The sequence below is a fragment of the Liolophura sinensis genome, chromosome 1 (genome assembly GCF_032854445.1).
Source record: "Liolophura sinensis isolate JHLJ2023 chromosome 1, CUHK_Ljap_v2, whole genome shotgun sequence".
Lineage (NCBI taxonomy): Eukaryota > Metazoa > Mollusca > Polyplacophora > Chitonida > Chitonidae > Liolophura > Liolophura sinensis.
This window is the reverse complement of record NC_088295.1, coordinates 29620971-29636938: the sequence shown is the minus strand read 5'-3', so window position 1 is coordinate 29636938 and position 15968 is coordinate 29620971. Positions and strand designations below refer to the sequence as shown.

Sequence of the window (15968 nt, the reverse complement as noted above, 5' to 3'; positions counted from 1 at the left end):
CACTCCCCCATTGTATTTTTCCTTAGCTTTCGTCTAAGGAAAAACATCTTTTGCAATCAATACACGATTCGTTTTGACATCCACGTGTGGCTTTTTCATAATTTGATTGAAACTGGCGACAGTTATGACTTGTAACTTATCAGCCTGTTATTTGGATTTATTTATTTATTTACTTATTCCATTAGTGTTTTACACAGTACTCAAGAATATTTGACTTATACTACGGCGGCCAGGTTAATGGTCAGGGCAGAGCCCGGGGGAAACATTTATTTGAAAGAGATGGCAAGGCTGCCGCGGATCCAACCCTTTGCATGATACCAACATGAGGTATTATTAGTTACATGGCGGCCTTTCAGCTCTACTTAACATTTTTCAGTCGCGTGACGACAAGGAATCATTAGGTGCCTGTACATCGTGTCTTCTTGTGGCAGGGGGAGTCCATACCGCCAAAGTTCTGGCGCCACTGAAATATCATGCCAAAGACACCCTATGCAACCAGTCACACTATACTAGTGACAGCAGCCAGTATCATTTTTGAAGTCTTTGGTATGACACGATCCAAGTTTAATCCCGTGTCTCCCGACTTCGATCCAGAGTCTCCCGATTTCGAGGCGCACATTCTAACCATGAGGCCACCGAATAGGTCAAAGCCGTAAAGAATACTGTCAGTCATGACTCACTCCGCAGATTTTTATTTCGGAAGCGGTGTCGATTCGAATGACGATGCGGATGGTATATGGAAGGGGAAATCTCGACTATCTCAGACAGCGCTGATGTGATGAACAGCCAGGAACGAAACTGGTCTGTATCCGGGCACAGGAACTTTCAGACGGTGGTTCTACCAGGAATGATGGAGCCATCCAAGGAATAAAAATTTATGCAGAGCCCTTTCTGTTTTGGTGCCTCAAAACCAAGGCAAACATGTTGTGGAAACTCCTGCTCTTTCTGGAATAAACCCGTCAAAAGCTCTCAGCTGCCCTTTTCAACGTGGTAGGAACGAAAAATAATTTCAGTATGCTCATTAGATTTTTTTGTATTTCCGGAATGACCCTTGTCCTTTTTGCCACAGTTATTTTATTAGTGTGAGGGGCATAAGTTTGTTTTCCAGACGTCGGCCATGATCAAAGCAAACGACAAAATGTTTTATTTCTTAAAGCAAAGTATTCTCCGTTTTTTTTTACATTTTGGGTATGCGCGTCTGGCCTTGACACTAAGGATATGTGCACGCATGAGGACTTGAATACGAAGGTACATGGAAACGAATGTACGAGTCTCGTCATATTTGGTCTAGAATGATGGGTATTTCAACCAGTGAAATCAATACGATTTTTTTTAATGTCATAAGTTAAAATGTAGATATATATTTACGACCTGAACACTCCACGTTGACTTCATATATAAATAGCATAGGCGTATTTGAAAGCGTTGATCATACTACATATTAAACTCACACAAAAGTTATTAAACATGATATATTTTAATATAGCAACGCCAACAAATAACATTTTGCACAACACAAGCCGTTAAATAAATCTCACAGAAAGGTGGAAAACAGAAACGCACAAAATAACACACAGTTGTTGTAAAATTATATCAGCTCAACGGTTGGTCTCGGCATGTACTGTTATAAATTTCTGATAGGGTGGGGAGTATTGTTTTCATTTTGGCATTTGATTGTTAAGAATGCAGTCCTGCTGTCAATTTGATCGGTGGGGCAAAAATGTCGGTAACGTTAGATAGCCCAGACAATGGCTCTGTCTCTCCGACAGTTTGTTTTCATCGTCTATCGCATAGAATATCATTTACACAGATTAACAGATCAAAACAGTTGGAATAAATTTTCAACAGCTTCATCCAAGACGCTGTCCAGAACAACCGGTGACAATGGTGAACCAACGTCTCCAGGTCAGTGCCTACACGATTACTTCTTCTTGTATTCCTGCAAATAAAGAAAAACGCTTACCGAAAACTCGCAGGTAATTAAAACCAGCGGAAGACAAAACTGATAACCTGTCAAAGGGAAGCAGTTTTTAAACATCTTAAACATTCAGATATAAACTTTGTAATGATCTGTCCAGGTTGGAAGAATATTGTCTTTATTTCCAGGAATATTCAGGACTCAGTTTAGCTATCCGTGGTACGTGGCCTTTGTATGCAGAGAATACATAATGTATATGATTGCAGACCAATTGCATGATTATGGCTATCGCCACTTTGGCTATATTAAAGCCTATCCATGGGTGATATTGGTGATAACTCAAAAGGTAGGAATGATCATTTTATTTATCTGAATATACTGCTGAAGTGGGTTAATCGACATTTTGAACGATACCAACATAGTAGTAATGCGTGGCCTTATCACTGAAGGGGAATAACTCATTTTGCTCTGACAGAACTGCAAGGCATCGATTAGTTATTGCTGAAAGTATTTAACGTTTAGCCCCATTTCTCCCCATACACGTTACTCTCACACAGTTCCTGGCGTTTCCTGTCGTTTCCTACCTTAGGTAGTGTTTGGAAGCCAATAGGCGCGATAATCAGTCGCAGTACTTACGTCGTCGCCAAAGTAGGCGGTGTATGGTGATCGTCTGGTGGCTAGAGCTCTGGCTAATCGATACAGTCTCTCGTAGGCGGCCTCTTGTCCTCGCTTTTCGCTCTCCACAAACGCGCCCCAGTGGCTTCCGGGCTCCTGTGAGTAGGGGTAGTTAAATCGCTTCCGTCTCGATCCCGGCACCATGCTTAACATCTGACGTTTAATCGGTACAAGGCTTGGTGCCTGAGGCCTGAAGGATTGTCTGTACGGGGCGTCGTAAGGTCTACCGAGGAGCGTATCCTCCGTCTCCCACCTGTCATCGTCATATGGGGACTGTTCAAAGCTTTCTGCGCTCTCAGGCAGGTACTCCATGTAACTGGGTACGTCATATCTTTCAGGGTATTCACTCTCCTCGTTCTGGTAGTTCTCTAACAAGGGAGCTAACTCGCGCGCCATGGCTTCATCAAGGGCTGCCTCCACCACGCGTTTGCGGAGGACCTCGTTGTAGTATTGATCATCATTGAATGTTGATGGGAAGTAGGAGTCTGAGAGGTCGTCGTAGCCTAGGTCTCTTTTAGCACGGTGGTTCCTCTTCACCACGTCTTCCTCGTCGTCCATGTTCATTGGCGTATTCCGTCTTTTCCTGTAGTTAACGTAATACTCTGGGTAGTAGTAGTCGTAAGGCATGCGATCCGATGCTTCGTCTGTAACACAGAAGGGAACATTTAGACATATAGCACAATAAGGTTTCAGCCTTCACAATTTGATGACATTTTGTCAATAATTGGCGGATGTTTCGGCGTCTTGAGTGCTGTCATTTTGTAACGTTTTATTAAAACAAAGTGAAATGTCGGGCTGGTATTGAAACAGCCTACTCTTTATGTCATGAAATCTCTAATGCTTGAACATTAAAATCTCAAAACTTAAAAGTTTTTTCTAAGGACGTCTCATTAGCTAAACATTCTCCATTGTTTGGCTAAGTTAGATTTCGGAAAGAGATTCGGTTCTACAGAAGTGTTACGGCTGTTTTGCTGCACGATATGTTCGGTTCTCTGTATGAGAACCTTGTTGAATAAGGGTGACAACAGTCTAATTAAAATAGCAGTTTACTAACACCGTTAAAAGAACCTACTGATGAGAGCACAGGCTACAATACCCCATGGTCAGCTATGATTAGGACTTGAGTGCCGGTACCTTCTAGCGTTCCTTGCCATGGATCTTATTGATTTCCTCCACTGCTTGGTTCCAAGGCAGAATCAAACCTAAGCTAATCTACTTTATTCTGTAACACACACTGGCCTAACGAGATTAAGGTCAAAAGGTCATGTTAATGGTACGGCGGAAACAGCTATGTACAAAAAGGGCATTGAAGTTTCTTTACCTTATTTCAAACTGAAAGAAATTCTTGTTAGTGTTGTAGAAATTACACATGGCGGGGTGCATGTTAGCTAAGAAATGTTGACATTTTTACATTTATATTTATTTATTTGATTGGTGTTCCCAAAACCAAAGAACATTTTTATATTTATATAACAACATCTTGAATAATTATAATGTGCTAATATATAATTGATGACAACACAAATTTTAGTATTCTTGACCTGACCTTCTGGTAATATGATGACCTTCCATGTGATATTTATCCCTGTGGTGGTGAAAATTCGCTGGAATTTTCCAGCGGTTGTGTTTGTATGCTGAGATGTTTTGTCATAAGCATTTTGCCCGAAGAAAATCGCATTCCTTTTTTGTTTCAAATTCGTTGTCATGACATTTTGGCTAGGGGCATATTCATCAATTATTCACTGCTGTCATGCGTCTGTTGGGAATTACCACGACTTTACTTTTTTATGGCTACATGTTTAATGGCAATATAGATATTTAACAAATTTCTTTTAACATCACTGCATTGTTTACTCAATTCTGTTTAAACCATGGTGCAAGGGAATGTCTAAATTACTACTATATAAAGCATTTTCATGAACAATTAAAACAAAACCCTAACTGAGATAAACTGACAAGAGGTAGAAATTTTCCAACTATCACAATGTTGTCGCTGTTCTGGTTTTACTATCCATTCTGTAGTTAATTGTATTTAGCTTAATACATGATGGTCTTTACAATTTACTGGTCCGCCAAAACAGTACAGTATTTAAGATATGTTATGTTGAGCGTTCCATTTATATCACGTGCGTCCTGGTTTGGAATTAAAGCGCACATTACCACAGTCATAGCATTCAAAGAGTTTGTCACTTTGATATTATTTGTTTTTTTATGTATTTATGCATATATGTGATTGGTGTTTTACGTTGTACTCAAGAATGTTTCACTTACACAACGGAGGCCAGCATCACTGTTGGAGTAAGAGCCAGGCGAAAATCCACGACCACCCGAGAGGTTACTCACTGTGGCAGATGTCGCCAGAAACTCTAACAACTGACCACAGAGTGAATTTACAATATTTAAAATATAGTTCAGTGGTAACACGGTTCATGGACATGTTATAACTACAGAATAACTGTTGAACGGGTTACAGGGTGAGGCGTTCGCTGTGCTGATCTCTGGTATGGTAACGCTTTTTTCTTTTGTTTGCTTTTGGGTTTTTTTGTTTGTTTGTTGTATTTTTTTGTTTGTTTGTTTTTGTTTTTTTTTGTTTTTTTTTTTGTTTTTTTGGCTTTTTGTTTTGTTTTGTTTTTTTATTGGACACAAGGAGATGACATAGGGTTCATTCTCTCTGAACAGCATTACAACTAGGAGATTTGTTGACTTTTCCCAGATAATGTCAACAGTCAATCTTGAAACCCTCATTCGTCACTCCGTACATTTGTTTTCTCAAATTTTTTCTCCAATGAATCTATTTTAATTGTTAACGAATATCATTTCACAGAATGTTAATTTGTTTTGTCACGCGATAAATGATTCAATTCTTTCCTCTTGTTCCATGGCTCACTTGTGCAAACTTGCTCAGCTAACATCATCGTAATTACCAGGACAACATAACTCACTTAACCCAGACCATTGTAAAAACATGACACATATATGTCATAGAATCATTTGCCATGGTATATGGAGAGGGGGAACCACACTGCGCCAGCTGTATGTGAACTGGGGGAATCGTTATCTAGCTTTAACAATGATCTAGAGATATAGTTACCGTCGAAAGCTTCTGATATGTTATAATGTGTGTGCAAAAACGGATACTTTTCCGTCAAGGAAAAATGCAGATGTTTTACAGGATCCATTTTAGTTGTTGTTGCAGTAAGGCTTCTGTTTTAGTTTTTCTTACAATAAGGCCTCTGTTTAGTTTTGCTTACAACAAGGCTTCTGTATTAGTTTTACTTTCCGTAAGGTTTCAGTTTTAGTTTTACTTACTGTAAGGCTGATATTTTAATTTTACTTACTGTAAGGCCTCTGTTTAGTTGTACTTACTGTAAAGTTTCTGTAAATAATCGTAGGACATTTCGTCTGAAGCTGGTTCGCTCACACTCCCTGATCCCTCTTCGAGAGGCGCGCTGTTTTCACTATCTTCTGCTTCACCTGCCATCTCTGCCTTTAACAGCTGATCTTCTTTCAGAACTTCCTCGTCGGTAGTTTTATCCGCGGTGTCTTGATCCTGTTTTTCACTAACAACTGACTCATCCTCTGGATGTGAGTTTTGATTTTGGATTACTGGGTTCTTTGGGGGTTCTCGTGCCTCTGTAGGCTGTGTTTCCTCTGAAGCAGACGTTTCCTCATTCACATCGCGTATCTCATCAGCGGGCAAAGCTCTCACTAAACCTCTGGAATCAGTTTCAGGATCTGCCTTTTTAACACGAGGAGCGTTTTGTTGATTTCCAAAAAATATTTGTTCATCCGTTCGTTTTGCTGCAAAGAAAATGTTGAAATTTAGAGATTTACAGATGAACATACCGTTGTTGAAGGGCCGAAGGGTTGAAGGGTTGTTGTTCCAAGGTGCATTATCCTAAATGTATATTAATAATAGAAATCTCATTAGCCCGGACTAAGGATAATACCGGGCTTAACTGTAAATACACGTTTTGACCCACCTGCCTATCGTCTATCTGGAAGGAAGGAATCAAGTCAACGTGTTATTGTAATGTGGTACATTTCGCACAGTAATCGCCAAGCAAGTGTTTTTAAACAAAGAGTGTTATACTTGTTTGCTCAGACTTCTCTTACGTCGTTTGGGATGGCGTGAGCATTATATGTATACGTGGATGGAATTCTGAGGTAAGCTACATGTATTTCCAAGGTGAAATAGATGGAACCAGGACTACGCCCTCTCCATACCTCATATTTAGAAAGTGTCTTTATAATGTAGAAGAATAGCAGCACTATGCACCAAATCCTTGTGTTTCTCATGTTCGAGCCAATACTATATTTATATGTCTGCAAATTCATCTAAGTCTTGTTATGTTTGGCGTAACGTCTCCAAAGGCCCTCAAACAGATAATAATAAACATATGTCAACAACATATTTCCCGTTGAATTGAAATTTCAATACCAGTCTTAAGGTGAATGTGTATACACACATAATGATCTATTCAGACAGTGATAAAGCTTTTCATGGAAGTGTTGATGATATGATAAGTTTAATTTGGATAAATTTTCAATTTATATTTAACATCCTAATCCAAGTTGTTTTTTTTTTATATTCCAGTTGTTAATTTATAAGTGAATAATTCTTAAGTATGGCGTTATTCAAAAATCAAATAAAGTAAATAAATGTTAAATTCTAATGCATTGTTTAGACACTTTATGTTTACCCTGTGATTTAAATTGTAAAGTCTTTTAGGTATATTGTGTATGGTAATAGAAGCAGGTTCAGTGGATTTCACGTGATCCTTGTATTGTATATAGGCCTAGCGTTTCGAAACATTCGTATAACAACCGTCAAACAAAATAGTCGTCCCTGTTCAATAAAGGCAAGACTAATTTCCCAAAACACAAACCACCAAAGCATTTACAACGTATACAATGGAAGAAATCAGAAGAGAAGAGTATGTCCTATAGGCTAGACTAGATCATTCGTCGACTGACTCTGGTAACAAATAATTGATTAAATCAATAATTTTGAAATACAGTTCAATCAACCTCAACACAATGACATGTCTGTAGTCTGGCATACGCTCAGCAGTAAGACAACAATAGCTGGGTGTACTTACAAACGGTATGTATCATATCTTCAGCTGTTTTCCCAGCCGTTCCTTCTTGAATGGGAGCCGCATATGCCGTGGCTAGAACGGCAAGTACTATGGAGACCTTCATTGTCACTTTTTACCTTATCCCTTTTATTAATGTCACGGCGACCTTGCCAGGAAGATGGTATTGTGCCTTCTGTTTTGCCGGACCTGTGATGGAAAGACAAGAGATAGACAGATTGGCTAAATGCCACAAAGTGTAATGAATACATGCCTGGGGATTTAGGAGGCACGGTAGAGGCTATTACTGGGTGGCAGATTCCTAATACGCATGCGTTGTTTTCACAGATAGAGCGAACGGTTGACTGGTCTCAACGGAATAAGGCATCTTTGATACCAAGGCTAGTATTAAGCACGTTCCGCTCATAGCCACACAAACTATCTGAATTGGACAAATGGATCATTGGTGTCCTGGTCAAAACAAACTAAAATCAATTTTCCTACAAGAAGAATATTTATTTGAGGAATATCCTGGTGAAAGCACTGATCTGTTAATCGCTGGCTTAATACTAAGATACTGCTTACATCCGTTTTGACTAATTCAACTGTAAAACTGTAACTGTAATTCTATTCGTTAGAAAGTTGTGAGCAATGTGACAATCATCTGAAGTTAACTATAAGATAGAGAACGGAATTAATTATCACTGGAGAGACGGGCCATTTTCACAAAACTTCGTAAGTCACTTTTCTGGTAACATTTGTCGTGAAAGACGTTGTCTACAATATGGTGCCAGAAGGCGACGTCACCTAGAGAAGAGTTATGAAAAATTGATTTACGAAGAGCACGGGAGACATTATTATTCCAGAAGCTATGTTGCAAAGATCAAAGTATCAAACGTCAAGTAACGTTATCTTGGGTCACTTTCACAAAACTTTGTAAGTCACTTTTCTCATAACATTTTTCGTGAATGACGTTGTCTAGGATATGGTGCCAGAAGGCGACGTCATCTAGGGGAAAAAGTTATGAAAAATTGATTTACGAAGAACACGGGAGACATTATTATTCCAGAAGCTTCGTAAGTGACGTTTCTGGTAACATTTTTCGTGAAGACATTGTCTAGGATATGGTGCTATGGTTTAAAAACTGGGTTACTCTTCACCCACAAACTTGATCGACGTCACAAGAGCCGGTCTTAAACTAGCTATTGGTTTGTCTTAAGAATTCTAAGGCAGCCACCTTAAGAACTCTGGGGGGCCTTTGTATCTCAGTTGGTTAGCGCGCTAGCGCAGCGTAATGACCCAGGTGCCTCTCACCAATGCGGTCACTGTGAGTTAAAGTCCAGCTCATGCTGGCTTCCTCTCCGGCCGTATGTGGGAAGGTCTGACAGCAACCTACGGATGGTCGTGGGTTTCCCCGGGGCTCTGCCCGGTTTCCTTCTACCATAATGCTGGCGGCCTTTGAATAATTGAAAGATTCTTGAGTACGGCGTAAAACACCAATCAAATAAATAAATTCTGTCATGGACAATTCCGTCAATTAGATAAATATAAAAAATAAAATAAAATTGCCTGAAAATTATATGATTCTATATTGATAAAAGCAATGCATAGAATGAATAAATCATGTCTATATTGAAACTCTGCATATAACTGTGAATCAGTTGCTGTTAAAGTAGTCAATTTCATGCTTTAAGCGGGTATAAAGTGCTTAGCAGTAAACTGTAGCTTCGTTAAAGTCAGTCCTAATGCAGCATTGCCGCAATATTACTTCTCATTATCTAATTTAGCCTGTCGCCTCAAGATGCACGATCTTCATTATTGTCATGAAGTGGGCGAGTCCATTCTGGCTATTTGTCCATTAGGACCCAGGCTATATTCATGAACCGCACTGAGCGTAAACTGCCCATGCTAAATGACAGAAATAAAACATATCAAGCCCATCCCACTTATCCAAATTACAGCAATATCAAAGAACAACAAGTTTAGGAAAATAACTGAAAATTATCGTTTACATTCTATCACTAGTCATTATAAAAATTGGTGTACATTGATTTGAAGGATCGCAAGAATAAATGCTCTTCGTCTCTTCATAACTACGAAACAGTCACCAACTGGTCGGTGTTATCTCTGGACGTGCTCTGGCTACAGCAAGTTTGGTCAGCATGCCTTTGTGAAAAATATCATGCTTGCTAGCTTGGTGGTGGCAAACATGACCCAGTTGCGTTGGCAGTAATTTGCTCTCCACACAAATCAATACGGCCACCATCAGCTACATCCTCTTCGCTTCCGCTCTCTACAGCTTACCGGTGTCCACCAGCGAGTACGTCACACAACGTGAGGATTTGTCTTGACGTCTATTTTTGCCCTGATCGATAGGACTGGCGGTGGATATAAAACTGGGTCTCACAGATACTGGTCGATTCCTAGTGGATTACCATTTATCTCCAGGCCATACCTTGATATTTACTGTCAAATGTCGTTTATTCGGAAAGTTGTTTATGGGCAATACAAATTCAACAGTAAAATGGGCATAGACTTTAAATGCCACATATAACTGTACACAGGCCATGTCGGTTGAAAAAATCATTATTCCCAGCAAAACCTTGCCTCTATCTCTTTTTTGTCGCCCGTTACCTAAGACTCCATATGCATCAGTAATGAACCCACAAGGGGTCTGTCAGGGCAAAACAGCCTAGCTTTCACGCATACTTTATGGATTCTCAGAATCTGTCGGGACAAGCACAGCTTTGCAGATCGGCTACGCATATATTGACCACTTTGATTAACCACAGATTCAGACCTGCCGCTATAGACATTGGTGACATTTTAGGCATGCTTTGTGTAGGTGACAGTAATGGGTGGTATCTTCCTGTTGTGGCAATAATGCTTCTGGTGCGTCAGTGATCTGAATTATGAATGTTGCATCCTCCACAAACGTAAGAAATATTTCCACAGAGTAGGCGTTAGATCATAAAATATAAGTGTTAACCTTTCCTTTTAATCAGACAGATGAAAAACTGTGTACATGTAATGGCGCATTTCAAGCTGGCGTTAAATTAATATACGGTACATACAAGACCATGTTTTCCGCGTCTATACAAGCATGTAAATGCGTTACGCTTAACCTATCTATAATCGCGATAACTTCAGTTCCGTTTGTAGTAAAGTGACACAATGTTGTCATATAAACTTCTGTAAACGACTTTACAGACGGTTAATTTGGAAATATGGGGTATAACAACATTTAAGACAATTATTAAACGTAACTGTAAAGCAATGATTGTGTGAATAGGATGTAGTTTTTTATCTTGTATTTCTGTGCAAACCATGATTCCCTCTGCTTTGTTTCTATCTGATTATTCATTAGATATATATGCTGATTGCATTTTGAGTAACTATAGATCAATGACGTCTGACAAATTGGAACTAACATTACTGTTTTTTTTTATATAATTTCGCTTAAGCCTTGGTGCGAGAGGGCCGGTGTTATAATTAAGGACTTACATGATCTGTTAGAATAAAACATTAATTGGGGTAATTGACAAAACATCGGATTTCAACCGTTGAGTGTGACATTTAACAACTAATGCTGCTCTGGTGTCACTCCTTATGCTGTAGGCTTGTGTATTTGCATTTAATCAAATAATATAGAAATGGTTGAACTATTCTAGCTTAACTGCACCCAATTCAGCAATACTACACCCACATTGTTGCGAAATACAGAAATGGGTATAAACGTTGAACGCTGTTAAGATTTTCTTTCTTTTTGGAGGCAAATTTGCTATCTTTAAATTACGATAAATTTTTATAAATGACAACTTTTTTGAATCACTGCTATCTTTCAAAACCATTCTTACACCGTAGCAATGCTGAGAACGCCACTACTTCTAAACGTGAGGACACGCCATTAACTATATGAAGAGTACAAGCACTATGAGTGTTTCATCAACCCTTAAAGGCAGGTAAAGTATAAGAGAATTATTTCTCAACTTAGACCAAAGCTTGTTCTTTTTATTTAAGAAAGAAATTTTGTTACGGCTGTGAGTTTATTGATACACGGCTTTTCCGTCACTAAGTGAGATGTACGACACAAATTGACGTGTTATTGAGTTTCATTTATTTGTTTTTTTTTCTGTTTTGTTTTGTTTTTTCTTCGTATACGCTCTTTGTGATACACAAAAATGTATTTATTTTCTGTTTAGAATGTGGTCTAATATAAGACAGCGTTTTATTACAGCATTATTACAAACTCCACACGGTAGCCTGAATAAGCTAGAAAGATAGAATCAATTAAGGTCCTGTAGGTTTCATATGGCGCCATGGTAAAAACGAATGTCTCAGGCTATGTATGCCATAATCACGCTTATAAATATTGTTGTCTAGTTTTTGTTAGCGCTAATGTTTTTGTTTACTCTCTGATATATACGAGAAACCAGATAAAAATCTATAATCTTTATATCTGGGGGATGTTCTCAGTGATTGCAAAACATATGTTGTTTAAACAAGTCTGCTCAAGGTTACTTAAAGAAAATGGAATCGTACAATATTTCTGTTAGAAACAAAAATCTAACGGCAATGAAGAAATAAAATACCACTGCTTAAGTTAACCTTGGAATGTTAGCGCCCATCTCCGATCTTGGTATTGATTTTGTTTCCACGGAAATAGCCTTCCGTCTACATGAATGCTTTGCTGTGGTATCTAAGGTGATTTTCTCTTGATACTTGAAACTTCAAAAATATCCCCATTATAAATTGTGATTCGTGGATAATTTAGTTCCAACCAATGACACCTAAATCGTGCAGTAGTCCCGCCGCGTCATAACATGAGATAACGGTCAGGGAATGGTTAGATGCTATGCTATATTTACACTGTCTAACAACGTGTGACAGATAACTTGCATATCGTGTTCATAAAGAAAGCAAAAAAGACACTAATATATTTTAAAAAGTGTCATATACGTGCTGTATTATGTTAATATGCAAATGATGTTTTCAGCGACTGGGTATATAAAGCTCGGACTGATGCCGTCTTAGTATGAGTGACGAAGTAGATCTTCGAGTGGAAGGACACTCAGGCATTGATTATGTTTAGATGGTGTGTGGCAGTAAACAGATGTGTACACAAAGAGAAAATGTAACTGTCTTGGCTTTGCAATTATCTAGTGCATGTAAACCGTTCTGTTGTAGTTAGTGTTAAGTCTAAAAAGCAGTTTGAGAAATGTTAGTTTGTAAACATATAAAAATATATAAAAACTCTATCGCACTGTTGATCCGATTCACTTCATGGTGGTATTCCCAGCATCTAAATGAGATATACTCGTTCAGTCATGTGCATGGTAGCGTAGAATTCAACCAAGGCACCAGACACAGCAACCAAGTGCCTTACTCTATACTGACATCTGATTAATCAGCCTTGTGGACACAAGGACAAAACACCACTGATAACATATCATGTAACACTTATTACGCAAGATTGACAAATCAGCATTAGGCCTGATTGTCCACGCTGTTGTTCAGCGCTCCGATTTCCCTTTTCAAACATGTACCATTCGATGGCGAGGCTCCTGTAACAACTGACTCGCTTGCAAACACGTCATTAAACTTGCTTTGTATGCCCTCCAGGTAGTATGTTATATAATCAGTAGACATGTGTACGTCTGCTAACAATCCATACAGGTTTTATTTTGCAAACAAATCAAATCTACACTATCAAATCAAATCAACGTTGAATACGCCCAATTCAATAGGATTCTACTGAAAAAGACATTTTTTGAAAATTTTGTTGACAAGTGCATTCGGCTGAGAAATTTCCCTCCATCCGCCTTTTTCGTATTGCCGCTAGCACAGAGCTAATTTGTCCACTTTTGACGGCTTGACTTTTGCGTGGGTTGGAAACATTCCGCTAACTTGAATGTCAATAACCCTAATGAATACCAGTATTCCATTTAATGCCACTTCATGGCGACATACCCAAGTTTAAACAGGGAGAGGCGATGACATGGACATATGATTGGCAGATTGTGTCCGCCTGCTGTGGCCAGCACAAGAAGGCCAGTACCGGGATACGTTTCAGTGACGTCACAGGTTTGCCTAATACCGAGCAGGTGGTCACAACACGCCTGTTCAAAGCAGTAATACGATCGCTAATATGCGTTGCCAGGCAACCACAGACTGAGCGTTCGATATGGATAACCCTGTATAGGTCCCTGCAAATATAATGAGTGGATGGAGTGCCCACTGACCGTTGAATAGAGGTCAGGCTTGTATTTTCGCATGAATCTCTCGCTACCAGATCAACGTTACAATCGTTAGTTAAACAATTACACATTGGAAGAACTATGAAGATATCCCAACAGAAGCAAGATATTGGTTTCCGAAATAATAAATAAACTAGATAGACTGTGTATACTTGATATACAAGTATACATCCAGAACAGGCCTGACGTGGTGATCCGTGTTCTTTTCACCGTTGTGAAAAATGAGGAAAAGAAAACAACGTCATGATTTACTGTTTCATGAACTGTTGATTTTGTGTGGACAAGACACCCACACTCAGTGATAGCTTATTTATTTTATCACATGTATGCCGACATTTGACTTGCAAGCCAGACAGCCATGTGGCATTAAACCCAAGCCAAGAAGAGTTCAGAAAATCAGCGCAAATTGTTCTATTCCCTTATACTTGCGATGGCAAGATGCTTAATACTGGCATCTGATATTGGTCATACTGATATCACACACGGAAACTAGATTTGACAGCTGCGTAAAGACAGCTGCGTGCATTCTGCGTACAAATGATATTAGACTCTGTTCTAACATCTGGCCTTTGAGAGATGAAAAAAACTCATCATATGATCTGGATGTTCTGTCTGAATAGATCAACCAGGTTTTGCTAGCGACTTGTAAACATGTAAGAATTACATACCTATCTTAAAGACATCTGAGTTCACATTTTTTAGAGCGGTCGTCAATCTCAGCGTTCTTATTATCATTCTTATCCAACATATTATTCAAGTCCATTCGTTACCTTATTGTTCAAATAGCACTTTATACATACAATAAATTGCGCTGAGGATGGCGTTCCAAACCTAAAATTTTGATATTTCTGAAGGTTATAGGATTTCTATAGAGCATTGTTTATGGTAAGACGACCACTTTAACTTCATTGATATCTTTATGGAAGTGAATCTTGCTGTCTATATTGAACCTCTCAGTAGAATAGCCCGAATCGATTTCTGATGCCATCACCACGGCATAGAGGCTTGTTCCACGATGTTCCCAGAATACAGTGTAACTGAACTCAGGCAGAATAATGAAGACGACACTGGCTTGTGAAGATAAGACAAAGCTCACTAAACATTACTAGAATGTTAAACGTTTGGTCTTGTACAGACACTATGGTGCAAGAGTGAAACAGTAAATGTACCAACCTTATGTTCGGGAAGCCGCTCTTCCTGCTGTAATGGCTGACAGGTCCTTTCCCTTACTCTGACTGCAGGTTAGCAATCAATGACAAATAGAGCGATAAATCTTCGATCCGTTTCGCGCATGCGCTGTGGAAAGGCATAGTCAATATACGAGTGTTTCCACACTTCTGCGGTTACCTCCATAGAACAATAGAAACCAATCCAGGGTGAACAGGTGTGGGATTGTGTTACGACCCAAACTGTCTGTATTATAAAGACATGGCTTGTTCGAAATACACGACAGTTTAGCCGCACAAAAAAGTAACCGAAACCAGCAGATTTTATTTTACAACAATTTATTACGTTTAACAAGAACAGATAACAAGACTTTTACAAATACTAAAGTACTTAAATTTAACAAGAAAGGATAGCAGTATCTATACAAATACTAAAGTACTTACATGTACAACGGTGTCAAGTCCAAACGGACACATATATTCCACAATGCGGAAAACCATACAGGTATAAATGCACAAATAAGAGGGAAAATCCACAGTATAACTGAGTGTGTGACGAAATATACACAAAATTCCACAGACAGGGCCCGTGTACTAATAAGCACTGTGTACACAAGAGCACAAATTAAATATACAAGTTCAGACTGAACAAGTGCTCGGTGGAGATATGATATAACAAAGCCAGGGGCTATAAAGACACCAAAATTAAGCACTAAACGCCTACTAAAGTAATATACAGCGAAAGCATCCAAAACTCTCAATAATTCTTTTTTCTCCTCCTTTGACCTGCTTTCATAGGTCTTATATAGACTTGTGGAATTCCCGAACACTTTCCCCGAACTGAGCGTATTCTGGAACATTCTAAGGTAGAGGC

The 15968-nt window shown here is 38.9% G+C and overlaps 1 protein-coding gene across 1 annotated transcript; it reads right to left on the bottom strand.

Moving 5' to 3' along the window:
- Nucleotides 1–1466: 1466 nt before the first annotated feature.
- Nucleotides 1467–15160, bottom strand: LOC135482391 (uncharacterized). Its single transcript, XM_064762348.1, has 5 exons — nucleotides 15102–15160; nucleotides 7696–7881; nucleotides 5960–6394; nucleotides 2555–3237; nucleotides 1467–1939 (listed from the first exon to the last, which is right to left on the bottom strand). Exons 2-5 carry the CDS (start codon nucleotides 7796–7798, stop codon nucleotides 1922–1924), a joined length of 1239 nt encoding a protein of 412 aa, XP_064618418.1. The 5' UTR covers nucleotides 7799–7881; nucleotides 15102–15160; the 3' UTR covers nucleotides 1467–1921.
- Nucleotides 15161–15968: the final 808 nt, after the last annotated feature.